Source organism: Dermacentor andersoni, chromosome 4, assembly GCF_023375885.2.
Source record: "Dermacentor andersoni chromosome 4, qqDerAnde1_hic_scaffold, whole genome shotgun sequence".
Lineage (NCBI taxonomy): Eukaryota > Metazoa > Arthropoda > Arachnida > Ixodida > Ixodidae > Dermacentor > Dermacentor andersoni.
The window spans coordinates 65,791,158-65,818,706 of record NC_092817.1 but is presented as its reverse complement, the minus strand read 5'-3'; the positions used below and the strand labels follow the sequence as shown (position 1 = coordinate 65,818,706).

The following is a 27,549-nucleotide window of genomic DNA, read 5'->3' as shown; positions in this document are numbered from 1 at the left end:
GCGCTAGCCTGCGCAACGCTTTCCACCGTGCTCACAAAGGGATATAGAGCAGAGTAGAGTGCTTCATTTCGCCACAAAAGTGTACTTACGTATATGTCGTCGTGCGTATACATGCCGATGAATAATAATCGCATGATAGGGCTCCATAATAATATCGCCTTGCACTCGCTTAAGTGTACAGCAGGAGGACCTGCGAGTTTTTTCTTGGAAGACGGCCTATTTTTGGGGCTGTCGTACACAACAGACGATGAAACACTTTGTCACCGTTGCAGATAGGGGCGTTTCTCGCCCTTGAGCAACTATTTGCACTGCACAATAGCCTCCGATGAAGTTTTGAACGACAACGATGAAAGATACTGCTAAAATGTTGCTTTCGTATGACTTTGTATAGGCGTGAATAAAATCATGTTGAGTCCCATTCTTACGTAACGCACGCGTCAAATGACCGTTACTAGCGATGTCTATTGGAGATGGATCAATCTGCGTTGTATTTTTTGCACTGCGTGTACACGACGGTCGTTACATACAGAAACAATGCTTTTCTATGGGTACAGGGCGGCGATGCTAGCGATGTCTGATTAGTATTTCTTTTCCTTCTTTCTTTTTTGTCATGTTGAGCAGGGAGACAAATGCGTAGAGTATTTTGTGATTGAAGTGAGTCCTTGAAGTAGCTCACTTCTTTGTGGCATCTGGCGCTTCCGTAAGAAAATGGCGGGAGAAGCAACTTCACGACGATGTTTTGGTGAAACTTCTTTATTTAAGCCAGTTGCTCACAAGTGAGTGAAAGCAAGGAAGGTGGAAGCTGTTTTTCCTCTGGTGCTGAACCGTTCTACGCTTCACGGAAACCTGGCGACTTCGTAGCAATAAGCTGCGAACAACTTCGCCTGCAAATAAAAAGCAAGGTTCAGCGCTGCGTTTGAGCTCCTCGGACGGTGTTCAAACAATACGCGGAGTGACAAAGCACGACGCAGCATGTGATGCGACGGTAGAATGGTTGTTTGCAAAATAGAGCACAGGGGGCTGACGAAAGTAGCTCACTAGTGAAAAGTTGTCGCACATTACTTTCAGGATATGACCCTCGTAAATGCTCGTGTCCTGCCAGGAATAAAACCAGTGACGTCAGTGCTGTCTATCTGTGTTCCTTTGTTTTCTCTTCAAAGCACAGGCCTGTGGTTTTAACTTTTTATTTTTTATTTTGTGCCACTTCTGCGTTGCGACATGGCGAGCCAGCCGCAGCGTTCCTTCTGCTGCGGACATCTATCGGCCTAATCGGATGTGCTAAAAATCTACCTTGCTGGGCTACAGAGGTCAGTCGTTGTGTTAAACGACTGAATCCCTCCAAGATGCACCCATGCTCACCGGAAAAGCTGCCATACGATAGCTTGCTGCTATACTTGTTAAGGAGTGAAACAATGAGCATAATCGAGGCGCCTCACCAAAGCCCCATTGGGTTTGCCTCTTGTTAATGTTTTTTTAAGCGTTTCTTTCTCTTCTAAGATGAACCCGTACCAAATAGGCCAACAACAACTTCTTTATACTCGCTTTATCTGAGTGCCACAATTATTTTACCAGAATACTTAGCGTCCATTGAACTATATTCAGAAAGCCGTACACGGGATGCCATCCCTCAGCTCACCCCTCGAACCAAGTCATCGACGGGAATGTTCTCGTTGACGCAGTAGCCGCTGGCCGCACTGATGGGCACCTGGATCGTGTTGAGGCTCGCTCTGCCGTACAGCGTAGATGCGGCGGCTACGCTGGCACCACTGCGAATCAGGCCTGGCACCGTGCCGTACACTGCAAAGGACAGATGGTAACTTAACAAGCGCACCATGCTCTTGATGTGGCTGCACTCGGAAGCACACACCCATTACTATTTTGCTTGGACCCCTATGTTATAACGCTCTCATGGTGTTTCATTTTCAAGAGCCAGTATCTGCAATGATATATATATATATATATATATATATATATATATATATATATATATATATATATATATATATATATATATATATATATATCGACGAGAAGAAAGGGGGTTAACCGAGGGGCCCGATTTGAGCCAGCAAACAGCAAACTAATAAAAATCGGGCCCCTCGGTTAACCCCCTTTCTTCTCGTTGATTACATAACGAGGGTCTCGAATCCGGCAACATTGATGCCTTCAGGTAGCACATGTGGGTGTAGTGACCAATTGCCTTCACCCAAAAAAGATCACGCTCTCGTGACGCCTGCGGCAAAAACGACATTCCACGTCCGCTGCCAAGGTCTTTGAGTGGTGGCGCTGGCTAACACTCCCAGGGTTCTACTAGGACACATAAATACCCAAGAAAGTGGATGGGAAAACGACGCCGCGGTAGCTCAAATGGTAGAGCAACGCATGCGAAATGCGAAGGTTGTGGGTTCGGTTCCCACCTGCAGCACGTTGTTTTTTCATCCACTTTTTTATCCATTAATTTATCATTTGTGTATTTCATTTATTAAGCACAAGTAATTTCCCCTATGTTGTCCTTGGTGTCAGTGTTTGATGATCTCGTGCCCGTATATTTATTCCCGCGCACGTTATTTTCACCTTCAATGGTATCCAGCTAGCCCCCTCACCCTGCTCTCCTACCCTGCAGGATACTGTATACTTCATTGCACTTGTGGTAATAAATACCTTGCTTGACGGCAGCTTGCGCGGCTCGGAAATTGGCGGTTCTTGGGTACGTTGTCCACGGCTCGCAACTGGTTGTCATGGTGACCCTGAAAGAAAGAGCGAGACAAATTTCCCATTTAGCCAGCAGACGACAATAGAGAGAGAGAGAGAGAGAGAGAGAGAGAGAGAAAACGCTTCGCAGATGTACGTCGATCTGAGGTAACTGATACATAAAAGATAGCGAAGCTGTATGATCGAGTTCTCACACCTTTCGGAAGCGGTAGGGCCCTGTTTGCTGGCTTTCCAATAGTGATGATTCACTACCGATGCCGCCTGTGCGTTCTCATTGACGCCCTGGTAACACGGCTGCTTCGGATCTCCCAGTCTGTTTGGTTCACACGCTGGCTGCGTTGCTGGGCGCTGCTCACAGCTTTCACCGCAGCAGCCGTACAAATTCCTAGTTCATCTCGATCATGGAGCCGCCTAAAACGTGACAGCTAAAAATTACGCAATACTGGCTAAGAAAACCACGCAAGGAAGTTGTTATCTATTGCAGTGAGGTATAAGAAAGGCAATAATTTTTTTTCATGAAGATCGATAATTACTTCAAAGCAAAAAAAAAAAAGGCAGTAATCGAACTCTCCCTGTTATTTGATTGACATTTGATTACGAGCACAACGCCGCACGCCAACCTTCACCGGCGCACACACAAGGCTGCGAAACTTTCCCTTAACAGCTTCGCTGCTAAGTTGGATGCAAAAATGTCATCCTCAAAATGCAACACGACGACAACAATGACGGCACAGCAACGACGGCACAACGATGGGCTCGAATCCAGGTTACGTAACAGAGTTTTATTGCCTGGTGGTTAGTACTGCCAACCGCTCGTCGTTATTGATACATGCCCCAAAGCCCGCCGCGCGGCAGCTGAGTGGCTATGAAGTAGCGCGTATGAGCACATTCGATTCGAGTGCCAGCAGCGGCGGCCGCATTCCGATATGGACGGAACACGAAGGCGTTCGAGTGCCGTGCTGTGGGCGCGATTTAAAGAACCCCGGCTGGTGGTCGAAACTATAGCGCCCCTGATAACCGAGAAGGAAAACAGGAGTACGAAAGAAACGAGGACGAGACGAGAACACATGACTGGCGCTTTCTGATTTATGTTTCTTTCGCGCTTCTGTTTTCCTTCTTGGTCACGGACCAACTGGTCTAAGGAGATGCTTTGCTAACTCCCGAAACGCACTGTGAAATTTCGGGATGGTGAGCCCTTAAATTTAAATACGTGCCAAAGACGCCATGAGCGCTTCATGAAGTACTTTTAACAGAACACAAAGTTGGTGGGTCAGTTTGTGCTAACGCACGATTGGAAGACGACCGACGAAGCGTGTGTCCGCTCGCTTTTTCCCCCTTTTCGTTCTTCTTGCGCCGTTAGACCGAGCGTATTCTGAACAGCGTATTATGTGTGGAAAACTAAAATAATGATTAACAGTCTCGGAAGAAAACAGCAGTTACGATAGATGACGAGGCACTGGAAGTGGTAAGAGAATACATCTACTTAGGACAGGTAGTGACCGCGGATCCGGATCATGAGACGGAAATAATCAGAAGAATAAAAATGGGCCGGGGTGCGTTTGGCAGGCATTCTAAGATCATGAACAGCAGGTTGCCATTATTCCTCAAGAGAAAAGTGTATAATAGCTGTGTCTTACCAGTACTCACCTACGGGGCAGAAACCTGGAGGCTTACGAAAAGGGCACGAGCACGACGGAAAATTGAGCACGACGCAACGAGCTATGGAAAGAAGAATGATAGGTGTAAGGTTAAGGGAGTCTGCCGGGACAACATGGTCACAATTAGCACATGACCGGAGTAGGTGGAGAAGTATGAGAGAGGCCTTTGCCGTGTAGTGGGCGTAGCCAGGCTGATGATGATGATGGTTCTGAACGGATAACAGATAAGCTTTTTTATTTTTCCAGCGGTGAGCTCTAAGCGGGTTTGCCATGGTAAAAAAGTCTACATGGTTTTTACTATAGCTGGCTCTCACCATACTTCTATGAAGGCTACCACTACTACCAGCATATTTTTCGGCAGCGGCGCCGCGTTTACGCGAATAATAATAATAATAATACTTTATTGACACAGAATTCCGCTAACACTAATACATAATAGGCCTGCCAAAGCCGCATTGGGCTTGAAGGGCAGAGCCGACAGACAGCGTTTAACACGATGTAATATCGCGGATAACGCAAGATATGCAGAAGCATTGTTAACAGGCACGGACACAAGGGATATACACAAACAGCAATGAGGAGGCAAAAAATTGCAAACAAACCACGTATCCTGCGATGAAAAGTAACATAACCCACAATTCTTAAACAGAGCAAGAAAACATACATCAGGCATTTGTATGTCACTTAAAATCCGTCAATTATCCTATTGACAACAGCCAAAAAAGACAAAATGAAAATAGGAACCAAAAAGAGACAGGAATATACATATGAGGTCAGCAGGGAGCAGGGCATTGAAACAAAACGAAAGTATTCTTTCCAGGCTCTATTCACACACATCAGTAGGCGTAAAATGAAACAAATAAATTGACCCTAAATTTATGTAGGGTTTTAATACAAATGAAAGAAACCAAACCGCATAATGGATTAGAGGTTAATGCGACGAAGAATTTGTTTTAATTTATACTTTGATTTCGCGCGAAAGGCGCTTGCTGGTAGTTTATTGAGAGAGGAAGGGATGAAGTAATGACGAGTGCGCTGACCGTACTTGGTAGAACAGCGAGGCACCCGAAAACGGTCTTTCGGCCGGAGACAACGAGCAGGAACATATTCAACCTTGTATTTGTGCGACCAGAAATGCCTCAGGATGGCCGTTTCCGCTAGAAGGGCGTTAAAATCTGGCAACCTTAAGGCTTTGAAAAGGTCGATGCCGGTGGTTAAACCTAAATCATAACCAATAATTTTCAGAATTGATCGAAGGATAGAGTTGACTCTATTTTTCCATCGAATCGCGCAGTGACCGTACACCGTAATCCCATAGCGAAGCATGCCGTAACCCAAAGCTTGCAAAACCATTTTACGAACTGAGAGTGGCATGTAATATCTGATATGGTATAATGTACCTGAAACTGCACGTAATCTTGAGCATATATGGGCCAGATGCGTACTTCATGTGAAGTCACTGTCGAGGAAAACGCCGAGGTATTTCACTGTTGAAACATATGGAACGGGTGAGCAGGTGCAGGGGGAGCAAGATGAAGAGTGTGCCAGTAATGGAAAGTTTAAACTGACCTTCTTCAAAGGATTATGAAAACATATAAGCTGTGTTTTCGAGACGTTTACTTTAATGACATTGTTATTAAACCAGTTCATAACGCTGATCGTTGCATCTTGTAAAAGGGAGATTGCATCTGAAAAACGGGGAGCTTGAGACAAGATAACTGTGTCGTCTGCGTACTGAAATGTAAAAATAGGGGTAGCAGCGGCAAGGTCATTCACATATAGATTGAAAAGAAGTGGACTTAATATAGATCCCTGAGGTACTCCGGCTTTTATTGAAGTTGTATTACTCCGGTACTGACCAATGGAGACTAACTGCGTTCTATCCTCCAAAAGGTTAGAGAGTAGTTTTAGGAAAGGCCCACGAAATCCCATCAAGGAAAGTTTATATAACAAAAGACTATGGCAAACACTGTCGAAAGCTTTGCTAACATCAAGAAAAAGAGCACATACGACCTGGTTAGCATCAAAAGCTGAATTTATAATGTCTGAAATATCCTCAAGGAGAGCCTGTGTGCCTCTGCCTGGAACAAAACCGTACTGCGTACTTGAAATAATGCTACTGGTGTCGAGGTACGATGACATGACTTGCAGAAGGTGTTTTTCTAATATTTGAGAGATACACGGCAAAATTGAAATTGGGCGATAATTTTCGTATCTATTTCGTGCACCACTCTTGAAGAGCGGTATGACTATGGCCTTTTTCATTTCTGTAGGTACAATACCATTGGTTAGAATGTGATTCAGCAGTGATAACAGCACATACTTAACAGCGTCGAAATTTCTGCGTAATTCGTCCACAGTAATGCCATCAACGCCCGGTGATTTACCAGTCTTTAGATTAAAAAGAATTGATCTGAGATCAAGTTCTGATAGAGGAGGAAGGTGTGCAGATTTGTATACGCTGTTCCTTAAAGTACAGTGATCAGGGTGTGGTTTAGCAGTACCAGAAACCTGCGAGAAGTATGTATTAAATTCATTTGAAACAGTTGCTCCATCTGCAGAAAAATGGGACTCAAGTGGGAACAGGCGACCATCATGTTTGAATTTACCTCCTAATTCATTTGCAAGAGACCACGTCTTTTTCACGTCCGAACGAGCTTCTTTGAATTTTTGGCGCATATGATTTCGCTTTGCTAGCCGAGTCATGGAATTCACTCGATTTCTACATGTTTTAAATTTCAGTAGTAGCTCCGGACAATTTGGAGCCCTTTTAGCTTGGGCCCACATAAGGTCTTTTTCCTTAATTGCCGCTAAAATTTGTGGCGATAGCCATTTGTTCTCTTCTCGACGTAATCTCACTTTTACAAACCGGGTGCATTTGTTTCTGTAATTGTGGAGAATCTGAACGAAACGGTCGTATAGATCAGCTGGAGAGAGTGTATATAACATGGACTGCCAGTCCATGTTATAGTATCGTATGTTATCGTAGTCCATGTTATAGTATAGTATGTTATAGTGTTGTAGTCAATGCGATAGTATATCGCGTATCAACTTTCTTAGCGCACGACTGTTATTCTGTGCGACAGCGTTTACTTGTGGAGCATCCTCCTTCGTCCGAAGCAAGCCGGTGCTAGTTTCCGGCGAGCGCGTCTCGCCGGTCAGTGGAGCACACGACGGCAGCCGAGGCAGTCTTCTCTCTCCCTCATTGCGATAAGCCAGCGTTTACATGTCTCGCGATAGACGACTTGTAGCTTCTCGAAGCTACCCTCCCTTGGCGCATTAATGCGATTCCTTGGCGCATTAATGCGTCGTTTTCACGGATTCGACGAGCTAGAAACGCGATGCGATGTGCCACTTCTCGCAGTCATATGTAAACGCTACCATTGAGCCTATGCCCTGGGCCTATTGAGCCTGTTGGGTCTGTATTGGATCTCATTCTTTGTCTGCAGCGAAATACTTACTTCAGTCTGTTAGGACTATTGCGCTTGGCGAACTCGCCCTCGAGGTGCTTGGTGATGAGCTCGCACACTTTCTCACTTCGCTGATATGGCACTGTGCGAACGGAGAACTTGCCGATCACGTGACCTGGAATCACCGCCTTCTCACCGGAACCGGAGTAAGCTCCCTGTATGCCTTAGAGACGGGGGAAAAAAGTGAAATCAAAGTTATTTGACCAGCATGGTGGCTTGAGACAGGCTTCCAAGTCTGCGTGAAAGGTGTCATAGCTGAAAGTAAAGGAATGCACAAATCGCTATGTAGAATGGCATTGATAACGGGATGAATTTTACATACAGGCCCTCCAAGGCACTGTGAGTTTGAAGGCGAGCGAGCGGTGCGTTTCGGCTACAGGCTCTTGCCGTCGTACTCGCGGTGCTACACGAAAGCAAGACAGTGCTCGTAAGACAATGCCACAGGAAGCGAAATAAGTTGACAGCGCACGAGAGGCAAGCGAGACGACGAGGAAGAGCGCGCGTGCGACTGCATGAAGCTTGCCTTCAGACGGATCGCATTAATGTCTCTCGTATGTGGACAGGTCGACAGCTTTTACTTTACCCACCGTGGTGGCGCAGTGACTTTGGCGTTCCGCTGCTAAGCCCGAGGACGCGGGATCAAATCCCGGCCGCGGCAGCCGCCTTTCGATGGGGGTGAAATGCAATAACACCCGTGCATTGGGTGCACGTTAAAGAAACCTAGACGGTTAAAATTAATCCGGAGTCCCCCACTACGGCGTACCTCATAATCATATCGTGGTTTTGGCACATAAAACTCCAGAATTTATCTTTAAAGTTTTAATTACGTTACATGCAGGACCTTGTTGTCGTTATAAAGGGTGAAGGAGGTATCGGAAGGTCGTCCGAGTAAGGCACGTGCTTTTATTTGAATTATCAGAGGTGGTTTAAAAGCCCTTTAAGGTGGGGATTCGGGCTAAGTGGCTCCTATGGTGCGCGTCAAGCAACGACTATGGGTAGGGACGTAGTAAAAAGAAGGATATCAAACACTGACTATCTATTGGCTTATTTTGAATGAGCGAACAAATTGATGAATGATAAGAGATATCTATAATTCTTTTTGCTGAAATACAGTTTACATGGCGCACATAAATACTTTATCGCTTTCAATAATGGCAAATGTAATTGTATCGATGCACAGAAGCTGCTCTGTGCTTGATCGAGGAGCATACATCTATAGTGTGGCTGGTCATGTGGCTATGGCTAATCGCTTGAATTATACGGGTAGATGTGCTTTCGTATTACTTTTTCTTGGCAACATGGATAGCTGGGCGAGTTGGTTATTATTGACTTAGCTTGCGGCGTTGAGGCGACACAGGACAAGCACACAACGCTTGTTCTATGCGCTTGTCTCTTTCTGTTCATATCACCGCTTTTTGTTGGAAACACGACTCGTACGACATGTCAAAATTGAACACAACCTGATGGCTGGCCTTCTGCTGGCCACTGACCGCCTCGAAAAAATTGCATTAGCAACTCTGGAGAAACTGAGTATAATTGTGCGGACTGTATGCAGGTGCAGCCAGTAGTTGGTTAAGTGCCGACTAAGCCAGAATGTGAATACTTTATTTTACCCTGCTTCGGATGCCCTTGAAGACCAGCAGCACGACAGCCCTAGTGAGCGCTAACTATCGCGCTCGCCAATGGTCAGTGCGCTCTGTTGTCTCGAGAAAAGTAAGGTGAACAGGCTACTTTTAATGAAGGAGAATTGTTTGGTGCATCGTACTTTGTGAGCGGCTGTTATTCGCGAACACGCATGCACTCTCTCTCTTTCAACCTCTCTATTTCTCTCTCTCCCTCCCACTCTCCTCCCATTTTCTCTCGACCTTTGTCGAAGTCAGAATCGCTCGATTTAGCTTACCATGAATACTAAGAGATGGGCAGTGCCAGATGCGCTTTAATGCCTCCACCTTGTTCTTTTCTGTCAGTTGAGGCACACCCAGATTCTCGCGATAGGTATCCTGGAAAGCAACGTTCGTGAGTGTACAATTTTATTGTCATGCTTGCTCAAAGAAGCAATCATGACCTTACAAAAAGCCTAGTTTTGTTTGTCCCTTTGACCGGATGTTAAGGAACACGGGAGAATGTAATAAATAATGACGGCTGTACGGATCGTACTTTCTGACGACCGCATTGTTATCGATGAGTAATGTCAAATGTGCTGTAAAATGCGCTGCCATTATTGTAGCTAGCATACAGGCGAATAACGTTTTTAAATGCTAGAATAACGTGATACCCTGTGTAGACTTCTTTCGTTAAATAAATAAAAAAAGTGCTCTGGTCGCTGAATGTTTGCCCGTAATAAAAAAGAACCATAAGAAAAGAGAACATTGATCGCGGTTAAAATACCCGTCTTTTCAACGACACTACTAGAGAAAAAGACCTCGAGGAAGTACATAGGACCGCTATTTTGACAATAACGCACAAGAACAATCGCAGTGCCTTCAAGAGAACTGCTTCTTGGCCGAGTTGGTATGTGCTAAAACACACATTTGCTGCAAAGAGGGCACACGTAAAAAGGAGGCTTGGGCCTACCAGCAAGACACGCAGAAGAAGAGGCCACTCTTCAACGCTTTGGACCGAACGGACCCCGATTTGATAGCCAACCTACTCCAACCAACCCCAGCAAGCAGCAGTGTTACTCGAGACACGTTTCCGGAACTGCCATTTGGCGAAAATTTAAGGAATCCTCGTGGACGCATCTGGGAGAAACACTGAGCAACGATCACTACATCCTCAGCATCTCGGTATACACTCCGAAACTCCAGAGAACAATTGGCGAAATTAGGCTCACAGACTTGGGGGCGTATATGCATTAACCCCCGTGCGAGAGCGGTATAACGGACTTAGCGGAATGGATGCAGTACATCAGGACGCGCACATCTAAACCACCAAAACCACATAGCGCACGGTCGACACGCCCTGTTGCGGCTAGGGTGGCGTTGTGGGCAGCGAATCTGCCAAGCCCATCGACTACTACGTCAGCTTGAAGAAAATGAAGGAAAAATGGTTTATTTAGCTTAGTTACAAAGCTAAAGTTACGGAAGCCCACTTCATGCAGGAGCAAGCTAAATGTCTCAGTTCACATCAGGACCCTCTGTCCTAGCTCTCGAAAAGTCTCTGCTTTTAATACCGTCATCTTCTCTAGGCGAATTGATTAGGGAATTTGAAGACTGTCCAGCATCAAATCACCATCGTCGACTCCATTGCGGCACCACTGCCATGCTCACCATAAGCCGCAGTAACTACGCGTCCGAAGAAACTCGTTTGGAATCTGTGAAAAGAACTCAACCGGCGACACCTAGTTCGTTCGTCGTTGCCCCCCCCCCCCCCCCCCCCCCTCCCTTCTTCTTCGCTCAGTCTGTCAGGCGATAGGCGGCTGAGAGCCTTTCGTGGAACACTGCAACAGCGGGTTTACACGCTGTATTGACGGCTGGATAAGTGCCGAGGGATGGGTGGTGATTTGATGCGTCTAATTAACTGCTCCTATCAGTTCGTTGTCGTGGTTCCCTCCATTTCATCCTTTTCTTCGGTTTCTAGGTAATGTTGGGGTGAGCACTTTTAGTCGTTGTCCGCGCCGCGTTGACGTCTGGGTAGGAGGTGCGGTGGTTGGACACGGGGAAAACATTCAATTAACACCCTTTGTGGCGTTAAGACGTAACAGCCCTAAGTCGACCGCCGGCTCTCAACACATGTGGGAAGCTCGTGAGAGCCTCCTCAAACAGTGGAAGAGCCAGCGGTTAAACCGGAAGCTCCGTCTCCGAATCGAGCAGATAACAGAAAAGCCAGTTTTGCACATTGCTCAAGTGCACCATGAGCACGGCGCAGACGTGCACGGGTCATCTTTCGTTGCCTGATCGAGCCTGACAAGCCAAATTGGCAACAGTCGGACGCTCCAAGAAATCGCTCACAAATTCCACTGGACTCATCAGGGCTTGATTGACGCCCTAAATACCAGATATTTGGGTAGCGACCCCGTGCGACCCTGTTTCCTAAGATACGAAGTGCGACCAGGACCAGAACTGGACGTTCCGATCACGGAGGAAGAAGTGTACGTGGCGGCGCGAAGCGTGCAGCGCAAACAACACGACTCCCGCGGCCGACAGAATTATCAACGCCATGATTAGAAACCTGAGCCCGATGCACATCCTGGGCTCGACCGAATACCTAAACGAAGAACTCTGGAGCAAGGAACACTTACCGAACAAGTGGAAACACGTGGAAATCGGGACTATTCCCAAGCCCGGCAAGCTGTACGAGATGGTCGTGCCTCGGCAAGCTGTACGAGATGGTCATCGAAGCCCGCGTCCAACACTAGATAGAAGACTACGACCTCTTCCCGCACACCATGCTGGGCTTCAGGCCGGGACTCTGCGCAAGACGCTTTCCCAATCCTAAGAGAAGTCCTCAAGGGAACACCGAAGGGAGGAGAACACCTCCTGCTCGCACTCTACTTGAAAGGGGCCTTCGATAACATCTCTCACGAGGCCATCCTCAGAAAGTGAACGGCATCAGCTGCGAAGAGCGCTCTTCTTTAGTTACGTCAAATCGTTCCTCACGGGTCGGACGGCGACCATCGGAATAGGCCAGACTCGATCGGATAAGATCGACGTACTGAACAAAGGAACGCCGCAAGGGGCGATAGTCTCCCCAATTCTCTTCAACATAATGCGTTGGCGGGCTAGTTGGTACGAATCCATAATTAATTTGTTTAGCTTTGTTCGACGCCGCGATGCTAGCGCTGACCAAAGAGCTGCGAAAAGTACCAGGCCTGGGTTACGTCCTGTACGCAGACGACATCACGCTTTGGGCCACCAAGGGCTCCCTCGCGCGAAGAGAGGCGACCCTTCAAGAGGCTGCGACGGCCGTGGAGAGATTTGCGGCAGTGAGCGGCATGTGTTGTATGTCCGAAAAGTCCGAGGTGATCCAGGTTCATGGAGGAGAGATGTGCAAGTCCCCCGACACCATCGACTTCTATCTAGTAGGCCAGAAGATCACCGGGGCAATAAGACCAGGATTCTAGGTTTTTGGATCCAGAGCGACCTGAAAGTCTCCCACACCATCCAAACCCTAAGGTTCGCCACGAACCAGATCCCGTGAATTATCAAAAGAAGAGAAAGAAGCCGCAAGCGCGTGCGAGAAGAGGTCACGCTCCGCCTCGTCCAGGCCCTGGTGACCATAAGAGTGACGTGTAGCAAGCCCTATCACTGCCACTCGCTAAACAAGCGAGACGAAGAACAAGCCGATGCCATCACCACAGGCGCGTACAAAACGGGCCTAAGTCTCCCCGTCACCACCTCTAACGAGAAGTTAGTGGCTCTCGGGATCCACAACACCTTCGCCGAGCTGTCGGACGCGGTTCTGGCTTCGCAAAAAGCCAGACTACAGAATATTGCGGCGGGCAGGGCCACCATCCACCGAACCGGAACGGCATCGAAGCTCGACGCCCTCGATGGGAAACGATCATTCCCGCCCGAGGCCAGAAGCAGGATCAAGGCGAGCGCCATCCCGAAGCACATGAGTCATGAACTCCATGAAGGCCGACGCATGGCTCGCGTCGACAAACAGCGCCGACATTTCAAGAGTGACCAGTACATGACGTACGTGGAAGTGGCGGCGTGCGTGAACGGGAGACAACTCCTTGACCCTCGCGGCCTCCGTCAGGGCAGCGACACCAGCCGCGGCTGAGATCATAGCCGCGGCGCGAGTTATAAACCAAGACAGAGTGGGCAGGAAAGTTCACGTCGTTACCGACTCAAAACAGGCCTGCCATAACTTTACCAACGGACAAACATCGCGGCTGGCGGCTCCGATCTTGGGCCCCAGGCTGGAAGAATCACATCGAATCACGCGGACGCCGGGTTACGCGGTACAGGAGGGGAACGAAAGGGCGAACGCCTTAGCTCGAGCGCTAACCAACCGAGCGAGACAATACTAACCGTCCCATCAATCCCCGCCCTTTACCTTCGTGCCCTTCCATCCAATTACGGCGAACACCTCGAGATCCAGTGGCTCGACCGCAGGATTTATCGTCCCCCTCATAATATGCTCAGAACTGAAGAAACAGTAGCGCTCAGACTTGTCCAAAAAAACACATTCCCAAACCTACACAGATACAGTAAAATGCTCCCACATACATATCGCGGCATCTGCCCCTGGTGCGGCGACACACGCCCTACGCTCTTACACATCTCGTGGGGGTGCGGGGTCAAACCTCAACACTTAAAGACGCCTGGCACGTAATTGGAATGGTGGGGGGTACAGTTGATCGGCGATACCCTGGCGGGCCAAGAAGCGCTCGTCCAGCAACTTCGTCGAGCAGCCATCGCCATTGGAGTCCTGGAATGAGGACACCGCCCACTCGACCTCATGAGCAACGACCTCGATGGTTGAAATAAATGTTTTCTTTCTCTTCTGTCTCTCTCAGTCTGCGCGCACACGATCTCTGTTGTACCATACACAAACGAAACATTAGCACGACTGCAATCACTTTCCTCATAGAGAGAGAGCTGTTATTAATTTCTGTTCCAATGAGTATTGCCTGCTTATCGTTGCGTTAGAGCAGATCTGAATACAGAAAGCTAGTTGCTATGTGTACAATATAATCAGCATGCTTACAATTACATTAAAATCTTTGTGTGCCATTTTAACTCTTTTGTTGTTCTAATATTAGACATTATTATTCAATGCTTGGCGGTTATGGAGGCGATAGAGAGACCCAATTTGAACTGCGTGCTCATGCTTTTAATCGCCGTGCCTATACTTAGCTTCAACTTGAATGATTACCCTATAAAATCTCGTAATTTACTTCCTAAAGAGACATTGCAATTACTTTGTTGAGCACCTGCAGAGTAATTTATTTATTTAGCTATTTTCAATACTGCCAGTTTCTATATCGTGACCGTAGAAGGTGAGCATGTTAATACAACGTGAGCGTACAACGTTAGCGTACAACGTGATACAGCACATTTCAGAGAACAAGAAGCCTGTGTACGAAATACAAAAAGGAAATAGGCTACATAACTGTAATAACAGACTCTAATACAACGTAAATATTTACAACCTAGCAGTTTATAACTTATTACAATCTAATACAACATAAGAAATTGACATGAACAACGTAAGATTAATTTTACATAAATATGGGGATCGTTTTAGTAGTTTAGTGCTTATTATTCTCTGTCATGTTACAAAAAATTGATGGCGATTCTATGTTAGCTATAAATGAGTCGAGACATTTCCACTCCCTAACCGCAGTAGGGAAAAATGAATATCTAAATGTGTCGATATTGCAAAAGTACTGAACTTACGTTTTGTTATGCTTGCGACGTGAAATCCGGGACGTAGAAAAGTTAGTATACTTTGAAGAATGTATGTTGAAGCGGTTGTGCAGCAGATTATGCATAAATTTTAATCGAGCTTGCCTTGGTCTGTCTGTCAGTGTGTCTAGTCCAAATGACGCTAGAAGTACTGTGTGCGAGTCAGTACGTTTGTATTTGTTATAAATAAATAGCATCGCCTTTCTTTGAATTTTTTCCAGTTCACCAAACCGTGTTAGCGTACTCTAGTACTGACCGTATAATACAAAGGTTTTGTAACATAGAAGTCTGATGTGACTCGGAGCAAACCCCAGAGACCTTTTAAGGAAGAATAGCTTACGAGCGGCTGCTGAGGTGATGTTGGCAATGTGTTTGTTCCACTTCAGGTCAGATGCTAGAGTTAGTCCTAGATACTTGTTTTGTTGAACTTTAGTGTCGGGGTATTCTTCTTTGTTGCGACCTTGATCGACACTGATTTGTCGGTGTTGATAGACAGACGTTTACCATTGTTCGCACGAGGAATTTATCACGTTAAGCCTTCTGTTCAGGGTGAGGTGGTCTTCGTAACTTTTTATTTCTTTATATGTAATGCCGTTATCTGCAAACGGTCCTATGTTACATACAATGTGAGTGACGATGTCATTAATGCAGACTAAAAATAGTAGGGCCCTGAGACCAAGCCTTGAGGGACGCCAGACGTGATAGGAACTATATCAAATGGTGCTTGATGGTGATAGACAGATAGACTTCAGGAGGATCCGTCGCAACAGCAAAGCATCACGTCGCCCCAGATGTCAGACCCTATATAGACGCAAGGGTGCGAAAAAGACGAGAACATGAAAACACACAAAACGTGCATCTCAAGTGATTCCGCGTTGGCGCATGCGGCGTGCTTTAGGTCTGTCTTCATGTCCTCGACCTTGTCGCACCATTGCGTTGATTATTAAATATGCACCAGCTAGCCCGAGCCTCAGTAGAAGTGTCATACCAGGTCGAAGAGGGCGTGTTCTAAAATCCGGTTCTCATCTTCCGTGACGCTGGCCAGTTCATCGCAGAAGCCCGGCACTGAGACGCATCCGTCATCATCAGTGAGAGAGTTGAGCAGACTGACCAGGTCAGACATGCCTTCCAAGCTAGAGACAAGCAAGGGTGAGAGAAAGAGTGAGATAGAAAGAATGTTACGGGAGGGGCAGTGCGAGATAATACACATTTTAGTTGAGCGCTAGCGCCGATAATTTGGCGAGCTGTTTCATATTCAGATGATTCTCTCCAGAAAGGATGAATCGGGCGGCAATAACCGCAGCGCCCTCTTCAGTCTTTCTGGTGGGAGCAATGACATGGAAAAAAGACCGAAATTCAAGCACACTCAGAAACCATAGAAGTTGACTATCGAAGTAAGCTTCTCGTTTTTCGACTACCCTGACTACCTTGCGACTCTGTCGAGCTACACATCTTTTGACTAAATTCATCGTGATAGTTTAGTGGCTATGACGTAGCACTGCTGAGCTCGAGGTCTCGGGTACGATTCCAGCCACGACGATCACATATCGATGGAAACAATGAAATCCGAAAATTATTGCGGTGTCCCCTATTACGGCGTGCCTCATAATCAGATCGGAGCTGTGACAGTTAAGACTTCAGAATTTAATTTCATATTTGACTTAAAGAAGCTTCATGTGCAGCGTCCCTCTTCAATGATGTAGGGCCACTCCACTTGGGGCCGTCTGTGTAGTCTTGTACAAAGTGCCAGCTCGAGCGCAAGTGTAAACAAATACCCCTGAAGCATGTCTCTTCTGCCGCGACCGAGCCCAGCTACGCATCCGCTGCGGCGGGGTTCACGCCATGACTGACCCAATGAATCGGTTGGCGGTGCGCCCTACACACGCTTTCATCTACTCCTCACCACTCTCGCAGCCTCCTTTCCACACTTCCTATCAAGTAGCTCCCGTCGCCTCATTCCCTTCTCCCCATCCAAGTCCAGCCACAGCAGCACCAACAAGTGGTCTTGCTAGCTCCACTAACAAATAAACAATATTTTATCATATCGCGAGCAAAAACCACGATTTAGTTATGAGGCGTAGTGGGTTACTCCGGATTAATTTGGTCAGCTGGGATCCCTTGAGATTCAGAAGAGTATAGGCTTGGGCTGGTTGGTAAAACATAGTTACACTGGAAGCATAGCGCGCGAAGGACGATCCACAAACTAGACTAGACAGGACAAGCGCTTGTCCTGTCTAGTCTTTGTGGATCGTCTTTCGCGCGCTATGCTTCCAGTAGCCCTTGAGATGCATCTAAATATGTCTGTACGAGGGTTTTCGCCTTTTGTTTCCATTGAAATGTGATCACTGTGATCGGTATCTAACCGGCGACCTAGAGCTCTGCAGCGCAACGCCATGGCCACTGGGCTGCCACGGCGGGTTTCACACAGAAAGCTTAGCTTTAAATATTAATCAGCAGTGTTTCCAATGAATAAGAACGCCGTATTCGAGGGCTCTATAGTCGGGTACAACTTTAGAGGCAGATGCATTGGCCCCTCAAAGGCGGACGCGCACGAACCTCCGCCAATGGGCGTGCACTCTAAACTGACGCCATGGGCCGGACGGCCGGCGACCCCGCCGACGGAGAACATGGCCGCAGTCCGCTCTTCGAACTCGGGACTATTTCTTTAGTCGTGGAGGCAATGGGCTGCCGCGCATCGGTCATCTGGGTGGAACATCTCCTGTCCTCCTAAGTTGTACCCATATATAGATAAACTTTACCTACATGTACAGACAGTCTAACAGATACGCGTGTTCTTTCGATACGTGAAATGAAGCAGCCACTTCCAGGAACAAGAATAAATTCAAGGAATTTGACAATGAATATTTGAAATTACTTCGCACCATGGTTAATCACTGATTGTTGTATGGTTGCTGGTTCCCACACACACAAAAAAAGTTCAGTGAGTTGACACTGGAATACTACCGAACGTTACGAAGTTTAACCAACTAAAGTTGCACAGACGCCCGTCTTCGTTAGCTTGTTTAGGCCGTAAACGCACTAATCTCGTCGCCTGTCAATCATTTCTCGGCTGCATGTTCTCTCAAGCAAGCTTGAGACACCGACAATGCACTTTTATACGTCCATTTAATTGAAACAGGATACTTTGATAGCCGTCCACAGAACTCACATTGTTCCTCCATAGACGCCAGAGTGCAGGTCTTGACTGGCACATGTCACGTCGACTTGGAAGTAACACATGCCCCTGATAGAGATTTCAAAGGAGAATGTTGAGAACAGGCTCAAAGAGGACGTTCCGTTAATACACTGATACGGCTGACACACAGATATACATCTTGCAGACACCTCAGTTACCATATTAGAGGTGCTTGTAAGGTATATGTTACCGCGCTGCAGTGATGTTGAAAAACGCAGTAGCGAAAAATGCATCGATAATTACGATACTCATTAACATGAAATTTGAGCGCAGCTCTATACGTGTTTTCATTTCGCGATATATTGACTGGCGCGGACAATCTGTCTCGTGCGGCACGCTGCAAACGGAGCGAAGTGTGGCGCGACCGCCTGGCTAATCGGGACATCGCGAGAGGCAGCGCGTGGGTGACGGGTGGGCGCGATTCACAGCAGCCGTCGCAAACAGATCTCCGCTAATGCAGCGCTTTCTTTTCATATATATTATCGTTGAACGCGCTCGCCGCATACCATCGGCGAACAGACGACGGGCCTTACGCTGGCGCCATCTGGTAGTCATCGTCACTGCAGAGCGGCGCTACCCTTTTCTTCTCGCGCTTTTGCCATACCATCCTCCTGCACTTTCCGCCTCATGCTTTCACTGTAGCCTCTTCCTCCGTTTTCCTACTCACGCTCCGCTCGCGTTTCATCCCCTGCTGCGCTCCGCGTTCGACCTTTTAGCCTTCGCTATGCTCAGTTTCTTGGTTACGCCGACGACGCCGACGCCGGGGCACGCAGGAACAGGAGCTTAAGAGCTGCGCCCCAAGAACTGTGAATCACGAAACTAACTCTTCATTGGACGAACCTGTGCGCAGAAAACAGGTTACACTCAAAGCACAACGGTAATAGCGAGCCCAGTCGGCGATTGTCGAAAACCTGATCTGTGTGTCAAGCACGTCGGCGTTTATACATGACTCGTCGAAGGCGCCAGCGTAATCGCTGGTGCCCGCGTGCCTTGCAGAAAGTAGTACACAATTCGTGTCGCGGATACAGCTTGATTACACAAGGTTCGGTGAGAACATACTCAACAGATAGGATCCACGATAACATTCGAGTGAGTTCCAATCTTGCGGGCGTGTCTTGCGCTGAGCGCTAACGTTGTTAGCGAGTGAGATGCAGTCCCCGAGAAAAGGATAAACAAACACACGTGTCAATATCTACAGCAACGAGCTATAAACAACACAGAAAGAAGCGTGCATATACAGAGCACCGATCACCATCCCGTTTTAGAGAGATCATTTTGTTCGTATAGTGATGTGTAATACAAGACCATAGAGCTGTGTGTTACAATTAGGAATATGGGCTACCTGTCTGTTGTGAACTCAACCAACGTTTGAAAAGCAGGAGGGGCACTGGAATATTTCAAGTGGATAATATGTCATATAACCATACCTGATTCTTTCTTATTCTTTTGAAAAGAAGGTGCTGACACGAGTAGATTGCTTATATTTTCCCTCCGACCTTCTTTCGCCCGCCTAACCACTGCTACCAAATTATGAATTAAGTTATGAAGTTACGGCTTAAGGCGCGTCTGCAGGTATCGGAACGTTACTGAATGTTTCCACTATTTTTATAGGGAAAGAACCTTGTCTAACCAGGTTGCAGATGTGAAGCAAACGGTGGTGCTCACTCATATCAGATTTCAAAGAGCGATGACTGTGCTCACCGCTATCATCGTGCTTTGAGTGTAACTTGTTTTTCTTGGTCTTCAAGTTCATCCAATAAAGTATTAACTTCGTTACTCACAGTTTTTGCTACTACCTGGTTCTTGACTGTCACTACAACGTGACAATGCCCGCGAACCAAACAGCGATAGCTGATGTGCGACGATGTCCAATAAAATGCTCCCAGAGGTTGGTGATAGTCGCACAAAGCTAATTCACGGATTTTATTATACTGGTACAGGATCGCAAATACATAGGCTGGTAATTAAAGGCTACGTGCGTCATGAAACTGCACGAAGAGGGTGCAGATAATGGAGGCAAGAATGCATCGCATTCGCGCAGCTTTTTCCGTAATCATCACTTACCAAATAAGTCATCTTTACAATTCTCTGTATTTCGCAAAGGAAATGTTAACAAAACGGATTTATGTCAGGCAGCAAGAGAAAAACCAAAATGCCGTACCTTAGGCCGAAGGAAATGCAAGGTTTACTTCTTTCAAGCCAGCAGCCATCTGACAGAACAACGCTGGAGGTTCTGCAGTAAAAATCGGAACTCATCTTCGACTGGATATAATCCATGACTTCTTGGGAGCCCACTTCCTTCGTGGAGTCGATGACGAACTGTTCAAGAACAGCAGAAATTTTTACATCTCTTTCGCTCACACCTCCTTGCATGCTATCCTTCTTGAATTTCTTTTTCTACGTGATGATGCAATAGCGACTCACATGAAACGTGCGAGGACATAGCGTCGGTTTAATTAAACTGCACTACATCTAACATGTCTCCGTAAATCAAGCTCTTTGTTAAGGAAAAAAGAAATCGATGTAGAAAACGAGTTTTTGAATTAATTTCAACCCCCTGGGGTGCTTCAACGCTGACTTTTATCAATGCTCACCTTAATCACTCTGCACTTATCTCTCTCTGTTACTCGTTCATACAGTCTCCCATTAGTTACGGCATATCAAGTTGGGGAAGTATATAGAGCTCGCACTTGATATTATTAGAAACAATGCAAAATCAGGTCACAACATTGCTTACATTTAGCGCATTGCACAATAACTACAAAGAATTCCTTACTGACAATGCATTTTCATAGTCTATAAGCTAGGTAGTTACAATCTCGGTATACTTTTGTTCAGATATATCAAGAAGAAGGTCCGACTGCGTAAATTCTAGCAGCATATCTGGCCAATACTAAGAGTACAAGGTTTGTTTGAGACAATAACTTACTTCTTCCGAAAATACGCACTAACTACGGCAAAGAGAAAATAATATTTTCATCTTTTTCATTGTGGAACAATATTCCACCACTACTAAATTCCTTGCAGCCTACTTACTCGTCTAAAAAACAACTTCCGAAAATTTTGATGATGGACATAACCAACGTAGCGGTTGTTATTGTGGCATGCTTTGTAATGCCAAAAATATTGTTTTCTATTGTAATATTCTTCTTTGTATTTCTTACACATATGATAAACTTTCTTCCTTTTTCTTTTGTAAGCTTTTATTTCCCAACATGCCCGCCCCTGCTTTCTTGTTATAGCCCTGAGCTTCTGATTACTATACTTGCGTTTTATCAGCTCCTTGCGTATCTTTGTTTTGCACTGCGTACTTGTGTTTGGTTTGAGACATGCCCGCCCCTGCTTTCTTGTTATAGCCCTGAGCTTCTGATTGCTATACTTGCGTTTTATCAGCTCCTTGCGTATCTTTGTTTTGCACTGCGTACTTGTGTTTGGTTTGAGACTGCCATTGAATTTCGTTGTATTAATTTTAAAACATTGTATGGTGTTCGTTTTTTTGACACTCGCCGTTGTTAAAGTTATACTGCACGCTCGGACAAATAACTTCATAATACACTGTAAACGAAAATAAACCCACCTGGGGGTTTTTAACAGGTGATGTGCCCTAAAACCTCCCCTCCCGAAATATTTACTCCGATGTATCGGAGAAAAACAGCACCATTCCCTCGTTTCACTCCGCTGGCTAGCTGCGGGAGTATTAAGGCGACATGACGCGATTTTACTCCGCTTCAAAATCTTGTTCTCCCGTGAAACTCCGACAGGGAGTTTTAAAAAACTCCCCTCCACCGAAACTGGTTGGTCACGTGGCGCTTCCCATGAGGCTGTGCGCCTTGCCAGCGACCGGGCGCGTTCGGCGGAGCCGGCAGTGCTCATGGCTGACGGTTTGTTTACATCTGTGAAGTGTCGTTCCGTGACAGCGTTTCGTCAATTTGTTTCCAGTATTTCCTTCCAGAAAGTTTTATAGGCATGCCTGAAGCTCACTGTAGCTCAGCTTCAAGTACGTTAGCTCTGATCACTTTGCTGACAACGATGAATGCAAGAGCAACGTTTTCAAGTGCGGAAAAAGGCTTAGGTATACCTCGAAGCTGCTCACTGGCTCGTGATGTCGGCTCAGGTTCTGACTGTGTTTTCGTGCTGCGTGACCCTGGCTTGTGTTCTTCAGTACGTGAAATGCGACTTGGATGTCCTTGTGAATACATGGTGACAACGTCCGGTGTAATGTTTGAAAGGACCGCGTAGCAGTGGCAACAGCAGCCACTGTTCGAGCGACGACATCCATGCTAGTCGCGCACGAATGGCGTACCCCGAGTTCGTTGCGGTGCTGTGTTGCCAGTGAGAAAGACCGGAGTGCAAGCAACTGTTTTTATGTATCTCTGAACGGATATCCTCGCCCGAAGAAAAAACGGTAGGACATAAGTATGCGTACTGTAAATAAAGCTTCTTATTGAGCGATGTGAATCGAATTGTTAACGCGCATATAGGTTTTGGTCACGTCGTTGCTTCCGATATTGCATTAACATTACGCTCTATCCGAGACACTGATTTAGACGCATGCCTGCTGGCTCCGAGTTTAAGGATTCACTCGACAGATCAGCAATGTTGCTCCTTTTCACAACCGAGAGAGATTGCTTGGACGCAGAGCAAGTAGTGCGGTGTATAAAATGTATGACTGCGCATTTTTTAGTGTTACGTCGGCTGCTGCGGGTCATGCTCACACGTAATAATTTCTTGCTACGCTACCACTATATCGCAAAAATTTAATTTTGCTATGAAGCACACGCACTTACATTTTACTTGCTTACTGTAACTAACGCACTACTTTTTGGCCGCGACCGCCGGCAGTGTGCGAAGTCGCTTCAGCACTCAGAATGGCATGATAATTTTGAAAAATTACGCCATTAACTTTTTTTCTCTCACTATTCTGAATTAACAGTTTTGTGTTGATTAAGGTATTCTGTTAATTTCAGCGAGGCAGATCGCGTATGAACGAGCATGTGAATCATAAATCTGAAAACAGCACAGCTGCTCCCTAGGCGGTTTCGAGGCACACAGTATCGTGGCTATATATACTGGCACCGTTGCTTCTTGAGTATCGCGTGTACGTAGGATGTCTTTCAAATTTCTGCATTTGGTATTTCTGAAATGTTTATGTATGTTATGATGTATGTGCTTTCATTGACTTGTTTCGTCGAATTTGACGCGGTCTTGTGTGCGTATTTCGAAATTTGACCAGCAGCCTCTGCATGTAAAGATGTTCACGCAAACTCACGCGACGCCTCTTTTTATACTCCCGTTGCACCTCGAAAATACTCTGTCCATTGCAAAGCAAAAAATAAAGAAAAGGCAGAAAAATAAACTCCCATAATTCCACGCAAAAATTCCGCTCGCACGGAGTAAAAATTCTACTTCGATCATACAGAGCATAATAAACTCCGAACCGGGGGGTCGCTAGAGGACAAGCGTTCTACTCCCACGTCGGAGTTATTTCCGTTTACAGTGTATATATTGTCGCTGAAACTTCTTTACACTAAGTCTGTCATGATGGGAGGTCCTCCGTGGAGTCTCCGACTACGGAACCTGCTCCTGTATATGACACCCGTAGAAAATTATGTAATGTTATCGAATCAATAAAATATTTAAAAGATCTGAAAGTACAGAAGCATTTTCCGCTGTCAATTCCATATTGTAATGCGTCTGCAGCGGCCGTGGAACGAACCTGCACCCTCATGCTCCGAAGCAGAGCGCTATAGTCAATGAGCCACAGACCGGGGTGAGTTCTAATTACCTCGATGATCATTTGCATGAGTCGTCACCAAGTTTAGGTATCATTTCTAGAGCAGTGAAACCTAAAACCGCGCTTCAGTGTCAGGCCAACTAAACTAGTCCGTCTGCAGCATAACTTAACTTTGTAAGATATGATGCAGACACTATAAATTTTGCCCGAAGCGAGAAGTTATGCGCTCCCGTTTTCTTAAAAAGTGTGCACATTGTAGCAAACACGAAAGAGGTCACTGTCTTCATGGATTCTGTGGCACTCACTCTGAGGTTGACAGGCAACGCCACGCCGGCTATGTTGAACGCCTTCAAGGCCCATATCCAGGCAACCATGGGCCCTTTGCCAGCAGCACATCCTCGGCCGTAGACCATGCCATCCCTATCTTCTGGAACGAACGGCTCCGTGTCCCAGCCATCCGACTGCACAAAGTGAAGATTTCCTTTTCGGAGGCAGAAATAGTGATTGAAGGAAAGCCCGTACCGAAAGTTAAACAAATCCACATATCAGGCCTCCAACTTCAGAGCGACGGGGGAAGCGCGGCAGCCCTGCAACATCTGGGAAAATCCACAGCGCGAATCATGCACCTCATACGTCGTGTCTTAAAACAGACAACACGGACTGAAAGAAGCCAACGTAGTCAAAATCATACACGTGCTGATTACCAGTAGACTGACTTACAGCACCCATTATTTTACATATACAAGGAGTGATGCGCTTATGTTAGACACTCTTTCTATAAGCAGGCGTTGGGGCTTCCGCAGGGACTTCCACCAGACGCATGCAGGAGCTCGGTATGCACAACACAATACGCGAACTGATGGTGTCGCCCCTCGTGAGCCAGATGGAACGGTTAGCGCTCACGGAGGCGGGAAGAGCTGTCCTACGGCATACAGACCCGTCCGTGCCACTCAACGAGAGGGCACAGAAGGAACACATACCCCCCGAACATGCGTGAGCATGTCTACGTGAGCATGTCGCACCAGTATCCAGGAACATGCATCCTGAACACAACAGAAGCCGCCGACGCGTTCGCACGGAAGCATTACAAAAGAAGTACGCCAATTCTCCCGACACGCAGTACACTGACTCGACCAGGTACAAGGACAGAGGTGCCCACGCCGTCAGCGTCGGGGGCTACGTCCACCGTGAGATCGCCGCGGCAACGATACAGCGCATCGACACCACAGGAGATGAAGAGGTAGCCATAGCCATGGTTCCGGACCTCCGAAAAAACACTCATCACGATAATCACAGACTCACACAAAATATGCCGTAACTGCGCAGCTGGTAGAATTTCCCGAATGGCGATCTCCATTTTAAGCACGCCTACTTTTCCTGAAAGGGCCACAATAGTACGGACACCCGGACACGATTCTGTTGCTGGGAACCTGAGGGCCCACACCTCGGCTCGAGCGCACACTCGCCGAGCCTCACAGCGAGACAACCGTGACGAGGCGAGTTTGGAACCAATCCCAAAACAATTTCACGCCACACTTTTTACTACAGGCGCAGGAAATATTTCCCACCGCACTACTCCCTCACGTGCACCGAAGCAGCTTCGTGTGGAGGCAGCGGATACATCTGCGACGACAAATCTTTGCGTCTTTAAATAGAGAGCTCTCTCTCTCTCTCTCTCTCTCTGTAGCGAGACAGGTCAGAAAAACTGCAAATAGACATGACGTACAGTTAACCACAAAAGTTTACGGACCAGGGGATCTCAGAAAACGTTCAATTTCCGAGCAGCCTGTAACAGCAGTCAGTAAAACCGAACATCACAATGTTTGTGAGGGTTGCAATGTATCCCTGTGTGTCTTCTTTTGTCCCGTCTTTTAATCGCGCTACCGCACACCCCTTGAAGATCAGAATGTTGTTCACATACACTGGTAGATGCAGTAAACGCGAATACTGGGCTGCGCTATGAGGCTGCGCAGATATTCAGCTAAGTTTTTCTCAGATTTCCGTGTCTCGTAAAATTTTCTGATTGACTCTGAATCATTATGAACACGACAGCTTGAAGATGTCTGTTGATATACTGCACTCAGGCCCCTTGTGTTGAGTTGTAACGTTTAGATATGCATATTTTCTTGCTTTGAATTATTTTAGCCTGTGGACGATTTGTATATCTATAAACGGACGAGAATGTGATGCAGCGTACTTTTTTAGCCGGGTGCACATCTAGGTAGCCGTATGCCATCACAGTGTTCTTCCTGTTGTCGTATTCCGTGGAACCCAGCAGAACCGGAGGCGTAGACCGGCTGTTGCCGTAGCAGACATTTTGGTCCCCTATCAGCGGCACCATATCCACACGCACGCCCTCGTTTTCCAGCGCCTGCAAAGATAATTACACTCAATACTGTACGCACGCGATTTCTTTACGATTCCGCTGGAGAGACTCTTCAAAAACGGTTCTACTATTAAACTTGAAAACTGGCTTCACATAAGCAAAAACGACCACATTGTACACTAATAAATAAATAAATAATAAATAAATAAATAAATAAATAAATAAATAAATAAATAAATAAATAAATAAATAAATAGAGATGAAGAGGAAAGGCAGGGAGGTTAACCAGATATCAGTCTCCGGTTTGCTACCCTACAATGGGGATGGGAGATAGGGGTTAGAAAAATGACAGAGAGGATAACACTAAAAACAAACAAACAGGCGCACGTGGACACACACACAACACAGACACACACACACACACACACACACACACACACACACACACACACACACACACGCACACACGCACACACACACACCAGGCGTTCCAGTTAAAGACGTTCGCAAAGGCCGGTAGATCGCACGAAGCGCAATAGCGCTTGCACGGCCTTCTTCTGTGACGTTAGGTTCCTTCAGTGATGCAGAATTCTTTTTTCCGATAGCGGTTCGTCGTCCAGTTGGTCAAGTTCGTGGCGAAGGCATTCCCTCTGTGGACTGTACTGCGGGCAAGCGCACAAAATATGGTCAATTGATTCTCCATGGCCGCAGTGGTCACAGGTTGCGGTGTCGGTCATCCCTATGCGGAATGCATAGGCTTTAGTGAAGGCAACGCCCAACAGAGTCGATACAAGAGCGTGGCGTCTCCACGGCGTAGTGAATGTAGTTGGGACAAGATATATAAGTATCGTAGGTAAACTTGTACAATAGAAAACATTTTTCAGATAAATAGAAAAGTGAATGCAGTTGCAACGAGATATAAAAAGTAAGAATGCAGACCTAGTTGCTGTTGTGTGCACGAGAACACAGGAAAGAACACGTTTTTCGTTTCCATTCAAGATCACGTGCACGTCAGTTGAGTGCGAGAGAGACGGTGGCCGTGTGTCCCCGCGCTCCATAATGAACATTGCAAGTAACATTGCAAGGCTGGGCAAT

At 46.6% G+C, this 27,549-nt stretch overlaps 1 protein-coding gene across 1 annotated transcript; it reads right to left on the bottom strand.

Moving 5' to 3' along the window:
- Positions 1-737: 737 nt before the first annotated feature.
- Positions 738-26,573, bottom strand: LOC126536757 (cytosolic non-specific dipeptidase-like). The gene is made up of 10 exons (XM_072287850.1): positions 26,326-26,573; positions 24,434-24,589; positions 20,556-20,713; positions 18,368-18,442; positions 16,187-16,331; positions 9,741-9,840; positions 7,832-8,003; positions 2,662-2,747; positions 1,637-1,797; positions 738-884 (listed from the first exon to the last, which is right to left on the bottom strand). The coding sequence occupies exons 1-10, from the start codon at positions 26,467-26,469 to the stop codon at positions 837-839; spliced, it is 1,245 nt and encodes a 414-aa protein (XP_072143951.1). The 5' UTR covers positions 26,470-26,573; the 3' UTR covers positions 738-836.
- Positions 26,574-27,549: the final 976 nt, after the last annotated feature.

Bases quoted from the DNA above. Each gene is read 5' to 3' on its own strand.
- LOC126536757 (XM_072287850.1), bottom strand. From the start codon at position 26,469: ATGGTGCCGCTGATAGGGGACCAAAATGTCTGCTACGGCAACAGCCGG. The intron at 16,332-18,367 runs GTGAGTTCTGTG...GCTTGTCTCTAG, and splicing joins GGCGTCTATGGAGGAACAAT to CTTGGAAGGCATGTCTGACC. The intron at 9,841-16,186 runs GTATGACACTTC...GTTGCTTTCCAG, and splicing joins AACACGCCCTCTTCGACCTG to GATACCTATCGCGAGAATCT.